Source organism: Vipera berus (assembly GCF_964194415.1).
Source record: "Vipera berus genome assembly, chromosome: 3".
In the NCBI taxonomy this organism is placed as follows: Eukaryota; Metazoa; Chordata; class Lepidosauria; order Squamata; family Viperidae; genus Vipera; species Vipera berus.
Window position 1 is genome coordinate 179,437,658 of NC_138204.1, and position 19,120 is coordinate 179,456,777.

Below are 19,120 nucleotides of genomic sequence, written 5' to 3' on the forward strand. Positions count from 1 at the left end.
ATACATACATACATACATACATACATATATATATACACACATACACACAAACACACACATATACTCTGTATTATATATCAGGGCTTGTACGGGTACCACCTGTTGTACATTGGCACCTGGCAGGTGGTACACAACCATCCTAGAAAAGTGGTAGTGGGGGAGGGGAATGAGCTGAACTGGTGGCAGCACCACACAAGCCTGAGTAAGAGATGGCTGGAGCTGCAGGGCTGTCAGGGCTCAGCGGAAGCGCCAGGATCAGCGCCAGGCTCCAGCTGGAGTTCGGCACTGATCCTGGTGCTTCTGCTGAGCCCAGAAGAAGCGCCAAACAGCTGGAAAGTTACAGCATCTCCAGGGTCTTGTGATTTACATTCAGATGCTTGGCAACTGATTCATATTTATGATGGTCACAGTGTCCCAGGGTCATATGAAGTGACCAAAACCTGCTGCCACCCAGCAGACAGGTGGGGGGAATAAAAACCAAACACCCCCCCCCACCCCCGCTGCCAATCCTCAACAGAAATGCTCACAACAATGAAAACCTCGGACAGGAAGAAGAGCACTGCCAGGCAGGCAGGCAGGTGTCTTGCTCGGCTGTGGTTTGGGGGGCACTTTTTTAGTGCCATTGTAACTTCAAATAGTCACTAAGCGAACTGTTGTAAGTTGAGGACTACCTGTACTTCATCACTTTTTTCCCTTTTTTTTGGTCATCAAGTTTTTGCTAGGTTACTGGTAGTACTCGGATGTTGCCGTATCCTAAAAGTGGTACAATGGGTGAAAAGGTTGAAAAGCCCTGTTATATATAACTATAACATATCTTAAACACTTTGATTTCTGTTGTTGTGAGAAGACAAATATTACATTAAGATACTGTAGGTTTTTTTTTGTAAACACAGTTACTAATTTTTGTAGTATCAGTAACTATAACATTTAGTCAATTTCCAGTTAAATACTGTAGATATCTTCTCACAAGTAATCTTTGCAGGATTAAGTGATAAATGTGTGTGTGTGCATGTTTGTATTTTTTTTCTTTTTTTTGGCAGGGGGGGGGAGAAAGGTGCTTTCAAGTTAGTTCTGACTCTTGGAAACTGCCTAGAAAGTCCTGCAGTTTTCTTGAAAAAATTTGGAAATAATTTGCCATTGCCTCCTTTCTAGAGCTGTGAGAAAGTGACTAACCAAGGTCACCTAGTTGATTTTGTGTTTAAGCCAGAACTAGAACTTACTATATAATATTTTTGGCTGTGCAGGAGCAAGCTATTCAAACTAATGCAATCAAGGCCAAAATTGAAAAAAAATTAAGTGATTCAAAGTGCAGATTGTACAAAGAAGCAGAAGAAAGAGTAGATCATATATTCAGCTCATGCTAGAAGATCATACAAATTAATTATAAACAACATAGCACATTTGCCAAAATGATTCACTGGAACATATGTAAAAAATATGTACTAATAATAGTTGAAATAGAAGTCAAAATTGAACATGTTAAAATATTATGGTATTTCTGACTGTAGACTGATAAAGTCCTGGCTCGTAACAAATCATATATAACTGGTTGAAAAGAAGAAAGTGTGGATACTTGATGTGGCAAAACCTGGGAATAGTAGTAAGATAAACAAAGAATGGAGACAAGATCACAAAGTATCAAGATGTGAAAATTGAAACTGAAAGATTATGGCATAAATAAAAATCTTGAATGATACTTAGAAAATCTGCTCATTGATAAAATTTTCATCTGTCAATCTGTAAAAGCCCACACTACTTGGATCAGCTGATACACTATGACATCCTAGGTTTGATGGTTTCATACTAAAGACCTGGCAGCTGTGTCTTCACATTTTGTAAACAGATTATAATAACAAGGTAGCTTTGTTAGGTTAATTAACATGTAGCAATTTATATTGTTAAGGATAAATGTTAATTGTTAAAGCTGAAAATTAATCACATTTTTGTGTAATTGCTTTATAGAATTCAAGAATTTTTATGAATGAAACAACTAAATCAACATATTATTATGGCCAATAGCAGTTTATATTTAGTACTACTCTCAGGAAACTTCAAAGGAATATGGATTATTCTGGCTGCCTTCATGTTGCCTTAAGGCCAAATGTTAGAATGAAAGAAGGATGTGAAAATGAATTTGTAGTATTGACTTTTTAGTGATTTTATATGTGCTCATGTAAAATGGGGCATTTCAACAAAACAGTAAACTTGACATTTCATTTACTTATGTGAAAATATTTAACTTCACGATCTGCTAGTACAAGTCAACCTCTTCGATACCACACATTCAGTTGGAAATATTATCAGCTGCCATCTATCTAGCACACCTTCCTTTACTCTCTTTTTTCCTTCTTTTCATCAGCACAATTGGTAAAGACTGACATTTCCTGTGACTTACTATGCTCTATTGAAATACCATCAAAAGCTGCTTAACAGCACAGCATTTACCCACAGATTTCTACAACTAGGCTTACATCTAGGCATATAAGTGTAGTAAACAAATAAACACTGACTTAGCAGGGCTAACTCAGGGAAGGCATGTGAGCTGACCTTTTTGGATAGTTGAATAGATTCTATAAGACCCTCAGAGTTCAGCATTAATAATGATTAAGATGCAATACAAGTAAAACTTTTACTAAAGGTCCAGTCTGTCTTTATGCTTCTATGGATAAGACATTTATATGGAAGAACTTTGTACTTTTAAAGCTTATTAACCCCTAACAGGTATATCAGTTAACCCTGGATCTGGAGTTACCTCTGTGTTTATCAGGGGAAACTCACTTGGCTTCCTCAAGAAAGAATCGTAGAAGAGGAAGTCATTTTTGATGCAGTCTCACTGATTCTTGCCCTGAATTGTTCCTTTGGAAGCACTTGGTTGTTGTTTTTTTTCCAATCTTGTGAGGAAGAGTGAACATCTGGGTGCAATTTCTGCAGGCATAGGATCCTATACCTGACTAAATTCTACCTATAATCTAATATTGCATCATACTTGAGAAGAAAAAAATAAATCTTTTCTGATGAGTGGATGAGAGAGTAAGAAGGAAAATTCAAAAATGTGACTGTACCATTTTGGATATTCAACAGTCAATGACAATTTGATGGATGATCATCTGCTCAGACATTCTATTTGTTTTGGATACATGGGTCAAGCATAGGTTGTTCGTGTGTAACACAAAAGGGAACAGATTTAAAAACATGAGTGGTTTAATTGTTTATGATGAAAGACTGAGAGAATTAATGAGAATGGAAGGGTGAAAAGAAGTTCTGAATTTGGGACATGAAATTATATAGTACTTCAAGAATAAATGTAGGAGAAAAATGGACCTGAAAGAAAAGCAAAGAAATGAAAGAAAGTAGAATGAAAATGGAATTATTTCTCTTCCAGTAATAATTTCACTTTCACTATAGTCTCTCTTCCTCTCCCTCTTCTGCTCTCCCTTCTCCTACCCCTCTTTCAATCTACCATAGATATGTGAATTTGTCATCAATGTAGATATAAATTATTTGAGTCCTATATGTGTTGCAGTCCACACTCACACACATAGAAAGACACATAGAAATTTGTTTCAACAGAGGGGACTGATACCTTTGACCAGTGCTTTTTTTGTAAAAGAAAAAGGTGCCGGAACTCACACATGTCATACAACCTGCCTTGCCTACCCTACAAGGTTACATCCACAAAAGGTGCCGGAACTCCGTTCTGAGCGTTCTATGAGAAAAAAAGCCCTGCCTTTGACTCTCTGTATTGAAATATGTGGAAAGTTGTGGGAGATTTGGGAGTCCAGGAATCTCTCCAGAAGGAACTGACTGAATCACCTCAATGATTCAGTGATTAGGCAGTTTGCATGATTTTAATAGAAATCATTTCTAATCTTGCTTCAGAGTTTCACCAGAAACAATTATATAGGTTGCAATGCTATGCTTGTGTGATTCTCTAGAATAGTTTTCTTCCAATTGTCTTCAGCTAACAGCTTGTGGCTCTCTGAATAGATGAATGAATGCAATTCATCCACCTTAGTGTATGGGGAAGGGTAAAGAAGGAAGGGAGGGCAGGTTCTGGAGCTCTAAGGCTGTTTTGTGGATGTGATTGTTAAAAGCTTATGCCTACTAGAGGAGCAATGGTTTGCACACTGCACAAAGGATGAGTGCAAAGTGCATGTATATTTATGTTTTGTGTAAATTCCTTTCCACATGTTTGAAAGAATAATCTCTTGTTGAGAATTAGTAAGCACTGTGTAAATATTGGAAACTGTTCTGAGTATAATTCTTTGGAAATTATGATCTCAAATGGCATTTCCATTAGCAAGAAGGTTTTATTTACAAAAATTATTATTATTTCTCAGAATACATAAATCACTTTCAGTCCTCATTTTAACTTTATTCTTGTTAAATAAGGAGCAATAGCATAATACTAAATATTAAATCAATGCAATATCTACAGTGCTGATGGCTCAGTGCAATTATATTTTCATCATGATGTATGGGAGGCACAGAACTGATGACAATGTGTTATTCCATTCAAAATAGTTCAATTTTAATCAGATCCATACTGGCAATAAAAAGAGAGAGAGTTTTGAAATGTACTTATTCAATTTTTGTTTATTCACATATGATTACTGATTTTGATATATATATATATATTTGTTTTACAGAAAATGCAAATTTGTACATTGGATGGCTTTCTGGGAATATGAATGGAATTACCTGTGAATTTTTCCCCCACTCAATATAATGCAAGAGATAAATGCACTTGAATGGATCACCACATACTCTTAATTGAATGGGGCCATCGCATATTCTGACCATATTTCTAAAGCCAAGGTTAGAAAAGCAACTTTTGAAGACATGACCCATTTGCATACTGGACTCAATCCAGAAATCATAGAGAAAGCCCGTCTGGAACTTAATGAAAACCCAGATGTTTTGCACCAGGATATTCAGCAAGTAAGGGACATGATCATCACAAGACCTGACATTGGATTCTTGCGTACAGATGATGCCTTCATCCTGAGATTTCTCCGAGCCAGAAAGTTTCATCAAACAGATGCCTTCAGATTATTGGCTCAGTATTTTCAATATCGGCAGCTGAATCTGGATATGTTTAAAAATTTCAAGCCTGATGATCCAGGGATCAAACGAGCTCTGATTGATGGTTTCCCAGGAGTGCTAGAAAACCGTGATCACTATGGCAGAAAGATACTTTTGCTCTTTGCAGCCAGTTGGGATCAGAGTAGGTAAATGTAGATAGCATCCTCATCTATTTTAAAATACAACATTCATTAGCAAATAATTGATTATATAATTGACAATCCAAATATTTTGTATTATGAAGCTTATTCAAATGTTGCATTGTTTTGCCAATTATTTGACTGATCTAATATTCAACATGATACATGAAGAATGTGCTTAAGTCTTGCTTCAGAAATGTATTTAATATTTCACATGCATAATTCAGATTTCAACAAAATGTTTATAGGAAATATTGCCTAGTAAAATTAAAGTACTATTAGAATTGAGATGATATATTTTCAAAAACAATCCCTTTTGTAGTCATATTTACACTGTTGCATATTTTATAATATCATAATACAGCTGAACTACAATTGACTATAATACTGTGTTTCCCTGAAAATAAGACCCAAAACGAAAATAAGCTCTACCATGATTTTTCAGGATGCCCACCTCCAAAGTAAGCCCCACTTAAGATCGTCAGCCAGACAGAAACATTTAGTACCATATAAGACCTAACCAGAAAATAAGCCCTAATATGTCTTTTGGAACAAAAAAATAATATAAGACCCTATCTTATTTTCGGAAAGACATGATACTGGTGATTCTATATGACTAAAATAAGTTTTAATAACCCAGATGTTGAGGGAAATTCTTCTTTGCTATAACCAATCTTTCCATAACAGTAGGTCCAATAACTTCTACTTTGTTAACCCAAGATGTCAAATACTTTTAACCATTTGAAATTGAATAGTAAATGGGATAGAAAGAGAAAAGCATTACTGTTATGTGAAAATGAAGAAAGAAGGGAGGGAGGGAGGGAAAATGAAAGGAAGGAAGAAAAAAAGAAAGAAAAAGAAGGAAAGAAAGAAAGAAAAAGAAAGAAAAGAAAAAGAAATTAATCGGACTAATATTTTTTTTTATTTAAAAAGTTTTACAATACATTTTGACTTTAATCCCCCCCTCCCCCACCCCTATCTAGCCCTCCCTATCCCTCTCCCCCATTCCCTCCCCCCCCCCCGACTTCCCAGAGCTAAATACAGGGTATAAAATCAAAAAACAAACATAAGCACCCCTATGTTATCAACAATAAACTATTAATTCTATCTCCCTCTAGCTCATATAAAATGAATACAAACAATATTAATATTGCAAATAAAGTAAAAAAGAAAAAGAGAAAACAGAAAAAGAGCTTTACTCAGAATAGATTTTCTTAATCCCAGTCCTTATTCATATTAATTTCAAAAAAAAGAAAAAAAAATTTTCACCTACTATTTGCATTCTCCCACCTTTCTCTAATTTCTAAACAAATTCTCAATTACGCGCCAAAAGCGCCTATCTCTGTTAACCTTAATAATCTCCAACCAAACTAAACTATGATCAAAAATAGTTCTTGCATGTATCACGCCAAATGTCTCGCAGTTCCAGATCATCCTTGAGTTCAAGTAAAAAGAATAAAAAAAGGTTTAGGCAGTCTCTAAGACAACTTGTTGTTAATTAGGAGCTTGCGTACCCATTCTCAGTTCAACACATACTTTTAGTCCATAACCCTAATATACTTTTCTAGCAAGCAAATAACATCAATCTTAAATTGTGTTAAATATTAAAAAAAAAACTTTCTTTCTCCTCTATGATAAATTTAATCCATTGAGATTCTAATTTAAAAATTTAATCACCAATCTTGACACCCCAAAGCTTTTGGAGCACGTCTGTCATAACCCCCATAACTTCTTTGGACCGCGCCCCGTCCACAGCTTCACTGTAAGTACGTTTTGGAGATTCCATAACTTTCTGCTGGTCTTGCTCTTGCTCTCGTCTCGCTCTTCTTAGGGCGGCACGCGTCATCCTCTGGCCTCCTGCAACAACCGATGAGACTGTAACTTGATCCCCTCCAACACCATTGTCCTCTATCTGTCTATCTGCAACATCTTGAAGCTTTCCCTCGCCGTATCCCTTTACAGCTTCCAAAAATGATAGGGGGGATGCTTTTAACACATTACTATAAAAATCACGTGCCTGGGCCACAGTAACCAGACGATGTCTTTTACCTTCGTGCGTCACCACCAGTCCAACTGGAATCTCCCATCTAAACTTAATATCACATTTCTTAAGTTCCTGTACTAGAAATGCAAAATCTTTCCTTCTCCTTAAAATCTTCGGAGGAATCTCTTTTAAAACCAAGACTTCTTGCTCAGCCACTACCAATTTAGTATCATATGCAGCTTGAATGACTTCATCTCTAATTACTCTCTTTGCAAAATAGACCACCACATCTCTGGGTAACTTCCTCTGTCTTGCAATCCATGAATTTACACGAAAAATTTTGTCCATATTTCCCTCAATTTCAGATGCTGGCTGGCCCAGTACCCCTTCCAGAGCCTCAGAAATCAGCTGCTTTAAATCTTCTTTACAATTCTCCTTTAAACCCCTGATTCTAATAGCATACTGCATCTGATGATACTGAACAAGGCTCAATTCTCCGTCCATTTTATCCCTTATATCTTCATTTTCTAATACCTTTGCTTCTAATATAGAGTTCTTTTGACTGAGATCCTCCACTTTTACATCCAGCTGTTGCACACATTCAGCTACAGATTCAATCATAGACAACATGTCCACCCTCATTGCTCTAAACTTCTCTTCCATCTTTTTCTCCAATTTCTCCATTTTCTCCTCCATTTTCTCCTCCAGCTTTTTCACCTTTTCATCCATCATGTCAGACATCAATTGTGAATGCTTTCCAAGAGCATCTTGTAAATCCTTAAGCGTCAATGCCGGAGGAGGTGCAGGAGGAAGCAAAGCTTGCAATGAGGTCTGTTGCACCAGGGAAGACCCCGCACTCCGAAGAGCTTTAGAAGTTTTAGCCGCCATCTTCCCCCACTTTCACTTATTGCGCACTTTCACTTTAAAGCTATAAAATCCATTGAGCTAGAGAGTAAAGATAAGAGTCCACATCACCTTGACCTCCTGTACCGCTCTGCCTGCATCTTGATAATCAAAAGTATTTCCTTTTGGCAGGGGTGGTTGCTAACGCCTGGCTCTGCTCCATAAATCACGGAGCAGAGACGCTGCGCAGCTCGGAGCAACCCAGGCTTCGGGGGGGCTCAATCCTTCAGCCGCCCAAACTCTCAGCTCAGGCGGCCCCGGAGAGCTCAACCCCTACCTGGGGCCTCACCCCCTCCTCTTCTCCCGAGGAGGGGGCTTCCAATCCATCTAAACAGCTGATCGGCGCTGTTTACGATGGAAAAACACAGCTACGGAGCGGGCAGCCCGAAAACGGCTGTCTTCAGCGTCGCGTCGCCACCGGAAGTGATCGGACTAATATTTTTAAACTTTCTGAATATAAATAGGTGTTTAGAAATGGGTTTACCCACAAGGTCTATTAAAATGAAGAGTCATTTTAGTATTGCAAGGTTTCATTAATGGTAAAAACAAAGTTTGCAAAATCTGTTTTAGTTCTATATTGTATTATTATATACATAATGTCATACACAAGGTCAAGACTTCTGTCTGTAGTCTGAACAAAAACATTTGCAACATATTGAATCTTTAATTTAGATAAATTATATTTTGATTAAAACAATATCTTTTAGTCCATTGGATTAATAAAAAAATAGTGGTACAGAAAAAAACAGCTTTAAACAAAACACTATATTGAAGGGATAAAAGTGCTTATTATGGGTAAAGTCTATTTAATTAATCCAGATCAATGCTCTTTTTTCTGTTTGATGAACCACAAATTACACTTCAAAATAGGAAAAAAGAATCTATGAGAAATAGCAAGAAAAATTTCCATTTCAATCTTTTACTGCCAAGATTAAAACCATTTCACTCTCACTTTTGTGCAGTTTTCAAAGATTTCAGTGGTAAACACAGACATTCATTTTTTTGCCTCTTGCCAAATAGCAAAGACATCATAAATGACAAGATTATAAGAACAGCAAGAAAAATGTTAGCAGACTCCGGAAATTAAAGCCACATGAAAATAGCTCTGTAATCAAGTTTTACAAAGGCTTACCCACACAATCCTTTCTAATACAGAATAGAAGTAAACCATTCTTTCTTTAAGGAATACATTAGTGTTTCTGAAACAAAAAAACTTTAAGATATGTGGACTTTTATTCCCAGAATTTCCCAATCAGCATGCTGGCTGGGAATTCTGGGAGTTGAAGTCCACATATATTAAAGTTTCCAAGGTTGGGAAACACTGAGTTACATAATACAGATGAGTGATTCAAGCTAAATGGATCACATTCCGTGCATTTATTTGTTTTTCCAAATTTGTTTACGGTAGGTACATGTTTTTGAAAAATCTGAAAATTTTAAGTTATTAGAAAATTACCAGAAATATCTTTTGGTTTTTTTAAGAAACAAAGAAGAGAGAGGTGCATTTGTGTATTATACATTTATTCTAAGAATGAAAAATATCTATCAATTCCTATCAGATAAGCTCTGGAAAAAGGAAGCCAGTGATAAATTCATGAAAATGCTTTCTGGAGTGATAAAAAGTGATTTCATGTTTGGTTTTGTTAGGCTACAGGATGAATTAGTTCTAATCCTGTCATGATTTGTAGCTTTTCAGCTAAAAGGATCCAGAAAGCTAAGACAAACAGATACTGTGAAATGTGATGAGGTCTCAAGTTAAGAAAGTGGTCTGAAGTAGAGGTATCTGTTTTAAGGATATTCCTGGATCTAGTTTTGTCATTAGATTTCATGGTGTTTGCAATGTCCAAGAGTATCTATTTTCAGTTTTAATTGACTTACTATAGTGTAAGAATCTTAGTAATTTCATGTCAATTATTCCACATCTCTTGAAGGTGATGCAGACACTTTAAATGATGCAGGCTAATCATGTTCAATGACTGAGCAATGTGTACAGTTAAGATGATACCATATCAATTCCCCATAATCTCCAAAGACTATCTCCTCCTGAAATTACTGCCAACTACTGCGGATGCTATTTAAGTTCCCAATTAGCTCGGAGCCCAAGTATTCAATGGACCAGTTCTTCTAATGTATATTAACTTTTTAAGGTAACTGGTGGAAGGCTTGGTTATGGTGCCATTAATGGACAACATCTGAGTGACTGCTTTTATAATTTTGTGTGTGAAGTACTCTTGGATTTTGAGAACTATAATCCAACACATCTGGCTGGCACTATTTGGGGGAAGACTTTCCAAATCACAAGGAATAATGAAGTTTTTTTTCTTGAGACAGGAATCATTGCAATTCCTTAAGAAAAGCCTAAATCCTTTCTGTGGAGAATATTTATTATAATAAAATATAATTCAGCACCTTGTCCACTTTTTAATAGCTGGGCATAACTATGTGGGCATTATAACGCCTCCTTTAATGACCACTCATTCAGTGACTATTCAGATTCATAACAGTCCAACAAGTGGTACTTATGTCTGGTTCTTATATTTACATTTGTGGCAGCATCACTGCAGTCATGTAAATTGTGATTCAGACACGCAGCACCCAGCTGCCAGTTATGACATTGCAGTGGTACAGAGTCATGTGATCCCCATTTGTGACCTTCTTTACAAGTTTCCTACAGGCAAAGTCAATGATGAAACTGATTGAAGATTGCAAATCACATGATGTCCTTGCTTAACAATCCATGGTGATTTATTTAATGGCAGCACCTGGAACTATTGGAGTTTCCATTGCTAAATGGTGCAATCATACTTCACAACTGAGTCATTTATAGATGGAAATTCTGGTCCCAATTACCATTGTTAAGGGAGGACTATACGAATCTATTATTTGATTTTCTTTGCAAATATCATGTGTAATCAATTAAATAGAATTAACTCTGCTGATTAAAAATAAAGGTCAGGATTTTTAGAATAAAATGTAAAACATTGCAAATTATGATATTAAAATAAGGATGAAAAATACTAGCATCTACAATACCATCATGGATAGTGAATTATTATACTTCATCATTATTACATTATTAAATTCTGAATTACTTGCAACCTGAAGAAAAGAACTTGCCTTTTCTGGTCAGAAAATTAAGAATTCTATTTAGAGGACAGTAATTGTCAGAAAGTTAATAAGATACAACATTAGAAGAACAAAGAATACTATATGGAAAAAATAACATGTTTACAATTATGCATGGATACATACATTTTATCAGTTTTAATATTTCATTCTTATAGTTTGATCAGATAAAGCCACAAACAAATGAGATAGGAAAGAAAAAGAAGAAATGAATTAATACAAAATGAAGAAAATGAACAAATTGAGAAACATGTAAATAATATTGTAAGTGAACATGAATGGATGCATTTAGTCCAGACAAACAATATGAACATATTCTTGATGAAAAGAATATAATGAATAATTGGTCACACTTCTTTGTGGATTATGCATCAATGGGATTACTTTAGAGGAATATAAGTGTATATATAAGACTTTGGGATAGGAACTCTCTTTCAGTCCAATCCACCTCACAAGGTTGTTTTTGTGGGGAAAATAGTAGGAGGAAAATGTGTTGGATATGTTCACCACCTTGAGTTATTTGTAAAAATAATAAAGGTAAAATAGAAAATAAACAAATGAACATTGAGTTGTTTTAAATTTTGGGCTTTCCCAATCCACCAGCAAAACGTGAAAGCAGATGAAATGTTGGAAATTTAATTTCCCCTTTCTCCTTCCATGTTTTCCTAATGTGCTCTGGAACAGTGGTACATCCTCCAGAACATATTTTTAGAGGTATCAGGGTGAAGAAAGAGAACTAGGAACAATGACTCCAGATAGCTATTCTTCCTGTTTTGTCAGTGGATCTGTTAGCAGAATGGCTCTAAATGGACACAAGAAGCATATGATTCTTTGATTCAGTTATTCAGTTCAATCAATTTGATCTCATGTCTGGATCTAAATAAGTTTTTGAACTGAAGTTACAATTTAATTACAACTGTTGAAAAAAATAGATACATCTAAAAATTCACTTCTAACTATACATATGTATGTGTATTTTAATGTTTAAATAATTTTAAATGATATCTAATTGATTCAACTGGCTTCTGATTCAGTAGAAACTTCAGATGTAATTAATAATTTCAATGTAATTGATTTAACAAAACAAATCAGATACAAGATTTGAATCACATCCATTTCCATAGGCCTAACAAATATAACCAAAAGTATATGAATCACACAGATTAAGTATATGGAGGGAAACCATGTCCATTGAAGTTACATGCCATAATTGGCTTTAGATATATCATTGTTAATGTTGATTGGGATTCTTAATAAGCAAAAAATATATACATGTTTGTAATCTTCATATCATTTTATGTTTCTAATTAATCATAGTAATTTTGGTGAAAACCAATTTTGCAATATTTATGAAATAAACAGTTTAAATAAACATACACTGAGAGTTAGTGTGGTGTGATAGCTTTAGGTTAGAGGTTTGAGACTATTAATTATAATCCAAGCACAAAATCAGATGGGTTACTTTGTGCCAGTCTCTATCTCTCAGTCCAAGAAAGCAGGCAATGGCAACCTGTATTAGGAAATCTTGTCAAGAAAACTGCAAGGGCTTGTCCAAGTAGTAATCTTGGACTTGAAGGCACAATAAACAAACATATATTATAGTTATTTTTGTTCTACTTTTATAACAATATTAAATCAACTATTAAGGCTCCTTTATAGCTGAATTTTGTTTCTTTTTTCTAAACTAGATTAAATGCTACTACTTATACTCTATTGCACATTATAATGAAAAGTTCAACAAAAATCATATTACTATTAAATTGAGATTGATTTATTGCAGTCAGAAACTAATATAATGCTAGCTAAATTTGATACACCAGGAAGTACAACCATTTGTTTAGTGACCATTGAAAGTTACAATGGCCCTGAAAAAAATGACTTATGTCTGTTTTTCAGGCTTATGACTCTTGCAGCATTCCTGTGATCATGTGATTGGAATTTGGACACTTGACAACTGGCATGTGTTCATGGTGGCTATAGCAGCGTCCTGGGGTCCATGTGTTTATTTTTTGTGACTTTCTGACAAGCAAAGTCAATGAGGAAGCTGATTTACTTAATGACTGTTAAGTAACTACTAACTTAACATGTGTTGTTTTACTCAATACATGTGGCAAGAAAGGTTGTAAAATGGGGCAAAATTCACTTTATCACATTTAGCAACAAAAATTTTGGGCTCAACCATGGTCGTAAGTTGAAGACCACCAATATATGTGTGTGTGTGTGTGTGTGTGTGTGTGTTGTGTAAAGGTAAAGGTTCCCCTGCACATGCGTGCTAGTCTTTCCAACTCTAGGGGCCGGTGCTCATCTCCGTTTCAAAGCCTAAGAGCCAGTGTTTGTCCGAGGACGTCTCCGTGGTCATGTGGCCAGCATGACTAGACGCCAAAGGTGCACAGAATGCTGTTACCTTCCCACCGTAGTGGTCCCTATTTTTCTACTTGCATTTTTACGTGCTTTCAAACTGCTAGGTTGGCAGAAGCTGGGATGAGTAACAGGCACTCACTCTGTTATGCGGCACTCGGGATTCGACCCGCCAAACTGCCAATCTTCTGATTGACAAGCTCAGCGACCTAACCCACTGAGCCACTGTGTCCCTTTATATATGTATATATATATACTGCTCAAAAAAATAAAGGGAACAGAAAATAAGGCATCCTACTATTAAATACAGTACATTGTGTTGTTTAAGTGTTCCCTTTATTTTTTCGAGCAGTATATATATATGTGTGTGTGTGTGTGTGTGTGTGTGTGTGTGTGTTGATATATAATACAAGTTCTAAACATGATGTAGGAGATGACCAGGCTGACCCTGGGAGAGGGATCAAGTGCATTATCAGTCTTGAATCACCACCCACCTTGAATTCTGTTGATTCTTGTCCATTACCAATTTACTTTGACTGTTATTAGTTCAGCTACTTGTAGAGCAGGGGTGTTAAACTGCCAGCCTGCAGTGAAGTTAAAATTGGAAGGTAGTAAGAAAAAAGAAAGAAAGAAAGAAAATTACTTCCTGAATTATTGAAAAGTGATATGAAAGAATCTCCAAACAGAAATGAATGGTGCTGACAACATATTTCCAAAAAATGTGAACTTTTGTCTACCTGAATATTTTATAAACCATTAATAAGCTATGAATGCAAGGTTTTGAAAAGTACTTACTGCCTGCAGCAAAGGCCTAACTCAATCTGTCAGCCAATTATGTAGCTGGGTATTGTAAACTATTTAATTAGCAGCTGTGCTGGTGTTAATTAGGCAAGCAGTAGGCATGATTTCATTTATAAATGAAATGCATCAAGCTGTCTCTTTAAATTATACTGGTGGGACAGGGCAGGGAGGAAAAAGGAGGAAAAAAGAGAGAAAGAGAAAGAGAGGGAAATTTAATTCAATCATTCCAACTTTTAGATGAATTTTTGTTCCACTACTAATTGGAAAAATTTCTCTATCCAATTTTTCATTAAAAACTAAATGGGACAAACTTGCACCCTGAAAGTGGGACAATTTATGAGGTAAAGGTATTGGGGTGAACAGTGATTACCATTTTGTTGTCACTTTGTTTAAATTGTATTGAAGTTATTTTTCTTGATTTGGACAGCAGTGATAGAATTCCTTATAGCATTTCTCTTTTGGGTGCGGCAATTCCCTCCATTACCATTATGAAATATTCTGCCACAGTTCCAAAATGCATTGCATAAAAAAAATGAAGCCCATATATGTATATAGGCAGACAGACAGACAGACAGACAGAATTAAAACTTTCAACAAAATTCATTAAAAGTTCCCTGACCCTACAATTCTTCATCAATTTGCAGATGGATTTTTTGTTTAATGAGATATCTGATGTTATTAGTTACAAGGATAAAATTGAATTGACTATTCTAATTCATTGACCAGAATACCAATTTGTCCACTTATCTATAAACTCATATACTTTTATCACATATATTGTTGGGTAAGATGTCATTTCGATGGGATTCCACCTGAGCCTGCCTAGAACTAGTCCAATTTAGGTCTGAAAGCCTTATTGCTAAGCTTGTTGTGTTAGCAAGAAAGATGTGGAAGGACAGAAGACATAACTGGAAATAGCTTTACTTACTCCATTAATTACAGTCCACTGACTGTTTCTAAAAAGTTTAACTTAATGCATAATATAATAATTATATTATTGCCATAATTTTATGATTTCTTGAACACATAGCTTTGAGGATAGCAATTCCGATGATCAGGAGAGAAAAATCTAGTACAAGGAACCACATTTATTTATGCCAGAAGATTAAAGTTAAAAAGTATTAAAAGTAAATTCTAGTATCATTAGCTCTGGTGGGAAGAAAATAACATTTCCTAGCCCTATAATTACTATATTTTCTCCTTATTCCTGACTTCTGTTTTGATATCCAAACACTATTTTCTTTTTGCTTTGGAAAATTCTATGGTTCATGGGACTCTCAATGCTCTCTATGGTTCATGGGGCTCTCAAAATACTTTGTATTAGTTGTTATATTTTAACATTCTAACAATGCCTATTATACGTAATAATGAGAAGGAACTCCAGAAATAACTTTGCACAGGTTCAAAGAAGCAAAGTCATCACTTTGTCACAATTCCTACTGGTAGAAAATGAGCTGCATTTGTCTAGTGCCACAAAAGCAAGTGGGGTTTTTTTGTTTGTTTGTTCGTTTGCTTGCTTCCAACTTATGAAAAATGATTTTTCTCTTTTCTCCCATTCCTAGAAATTCCTTCATAGATATTTTACGTGCTATTCTTTTGTCCTTGGAAGTTCTGATTGAAGATCAAGAGCTTCAGATAAATGGCTTCATTCTGATTATAGACTGGAGTAATTTTTCTTTCAAGCAAGCCTCCAAATTGACTCCTTCCACCCTCAAACTGGCCATTGAAGGGTTGCAGGTATGTAGCACAGAAGAAAGTGTAATACCTTGAGAATGCCTTGAGTTGGTTTTTTTCCCCTTTTTTCCCCCAGGAATACTGTTGTCAAGTACAGAAACAATTAAAAAATCAATAGAAAATCATGTTGAAACTTGAGGCATACTTAAGAATTTCAGATGTTTGTTTCAGTGAAACAGTGAGCCATTTTTACCACAGGACTGTACTGCATGCAGCAGCAATTAGAAATGTTTAGAGATTTGAGATTTAATCCATGGGACTTCCGGGGGATTAATAATTTGCAACATCTGCCAGACAAAATATATACCACACATATACAGAGTGTCTGCATATGTGCCGAATGAAGGATAAAATAAGTATCCAGAGACAGAGTTTAGCATCAGACTGAATTATCGTAAGGCCAAATGGCTTTTTAAAAATAAAATAAAATAAAATAAAACAAAAACAAATCCAAACTATTAAAGTCAGAGCTTGGGTGGAGATGTTGCCTATGTTTACATCCAGAAATAAGTGAACAGATATTCCTAGAATACTGGGAACAACATATGTAGTTTGCTCTTAAATATCAGATTCTGACAATAATAATATTTGAACTACAGTGCTTTTTCAGCCAAAGGCAATTTAAGGGATATTAGCAAAAGAAACGCTGAATGTACAAGCAAATTTTATTCAGTTCAGAAAAGTTTGCATCACTAAGTGCTTTCAGAATAGCCAGTCTGGGGTTCTTGGTACTTTCTGAGCTTGGTGGTTTTATTGCAGACATTTCATTACCAATCTAGGCAACATGATCAGTACTAGAAGGGAGTGGGATTTGATCTTATTTTTATATGCTAGTATATAAAATACTAGTGTGTAAAAATAAGAGCATTTTTTATACTTTTTATATACTGTATATTGTCTGACTACCAATCTTTCCTGCAATACTATCCCCACTCCTTCAGGGATGTCTAATTTGCCATAATTCTCATGGGAAGTCTCTAAATTATTGTATTCTAATAGCTAAGCAATATTGATTAATATTCCTAAACAACTGCAACTATCCAGAATTTGCTCAGTTCATCTAATATTCATAAAAAGTACTTAGTTTATCTAACATTAAGATGCCATTAAGTTAAAATCAGGCATGTTTAAATGTTCTATCTCTGACACACTGGTAAGGAATAAGAACAAGAGTTTGCAATCCTTTGGATGCTATTCAACTTATTTTTGAATATTATATATACTATGACTATATGTATATGATTAAGGGACGCGGTGGCTCAGTGGGTTAGGACGCTGAGCTTGTCGATCAGAAGGTCGGCAGTTTGGCGGGTCGAATCCCGAGTGCCGCGTAACAGAGTGAGCGCCTGTTACTCGTCCCAGCTTCTGCCAACCTAGCAGTTCGAAAGCACGTAAAAAATGCAAGTAGAAAAATAGGTGTTCTGAACCAGCCCTCTTCTGGCCTTGTAAAGGCAAACCCCTATTTAGAAAGAAGAGACTGGAGAGCGTCCAAGGCTAAAAGGCATCCGCCAAGATTTATTACGCAGTTAACAAAAACACTAGAGCTTGTCTTCTCAAGCGGAAAAGTTGCTTTCAGCAACCAGCCCCTCCCCAAACACTCTTTTTATAGAGAGCTCAGGGCGTGGTCTCCCTGTGCCTCCTCCCGAGGAGTCCCACATTCTTTCTTTGTTTGTTCCTGCTCGACTGCCTCCTGCGTCGGGCGTCCTTGAACAGGGCCAGCTGTGGGTCATCATCTTCCGCACTATCGGGCTCACGCAGCTGAGAAGAGGGCCCCGGCTGGGAACTCTGCCAAGCCTCCACGCCATCATCAACCGGTTCGTCTCCCACACGGTCCTCCTCCCCCTCATCTGAGTCATCCGACACATCTGAGCCGGCTGCCGAAACCACAGGCTGGCCCTGAGTCACAACAATAGGGACCACTACGGTGGGAAGGTAACAGCGTTCCGTGCGCCTTTGGCGTCTAGTCATGCCGGCCACATGACCACGGAGACGTCCTCGGACAAGCGCTGGCTCTTCGGCTTTGAAACGGAGATGAGCACCGGCCCCTAGAGTCGGAAACGACTAGCACGCATGTGCGGGGGAACCTTTACCTTTACCTTTATATGTATATGATTATATGACTATATTTACTATGTTATTCATTTGATGTAATAGCCTTTCAGGAAACCTGGTTAACCAAAGTGGATGAACCAGTACAACTGCCAGGCTTTCAGGGATGGGCTTCCCCAGCTCAAAAAACAAAGGGAGACCCTCTGGTGGGTTATGCATTCTCATAAAGCAAGAATTGCAATGGCAAGGGAGAAACTATACAACGAAGACAAGTATTCGTATTTTCTAGCTGTTAAATTTGGATATAAAGAGTTTGAGTTAATACTGGTAAATGTGTATATTCCTCCAAACACATAACAGTGTTATAACTCCAAATAGTGGATGGGTCTGGAAGTCATTCTAGATGATATATATTCTATATTATTCACTTATTATGTTGGATTCCATAAGGATAAGGACCTCTCTCCTAGAAGTGTGGTTCTGCTGCTTGATGTTAATAATTATGTAATATTCAAAAAAGCTACACATTACTACAGTAATACACAGTAATACTGGAATAATGGTTTCTCTTTTTCCCTATGTACCACTGATAAATTTCCTTGTTGGGAGGAATGTTGTGTGTATAATAGATGATAGCTATACTATAGTAACATTATTGCATGTGTGCATGTGTGTGTGTTTGTACACAATTGGGTTCTTCATTAGACTGAATTTTTCCCAATGTTAAGTTGCAGTCCAAAATTGATTAGTAGGAAATGAGCCCTTTTGTGCAGAAAGTTACTATTTGCCTCTGTCTTATTTAATTTATTCCCCAATGTTAGTTAAATGTTACATTTTGCTCTAGATGTAAGAAGAGCAAACTAGCTACACTTTGCATAAACAGTTGATTAGTATGTAGGCAATGTTACCATGATTTTTAAACAAATTATGCATAATAATA

At 36.2% G+C, this 19,120-nt stretch overlaps 1 protein-coding gene across 1 annotated transcript in view; it reads left to right on the forward strand.

Moving 5' to 3' along the window:
• Nucleotides 1-4,842: 4,842 nt before the first annotated feature.
• The window catches only part of CLVS1 (clavesin 1), a gene marked incomplete at both ends in the record, with an annotated part of 37,626 nt that continues 23,348 nt past the window's right edge, over nt 4,843-19,120 (forward strand). Inside the window, 2 exons of the mRNA XM_081325339.1 lie at nt 4,843-5,231; nt 15,960-16,134. Of these exons, the coding sequence (XP_081181465.1) occupies nt 4,843-5,231; nt 15,960-16,134 (564 nt within the window). The remainder of the gene's footprint in view (nt 5,232-15,959; nt 16,135-19,120) is intronic.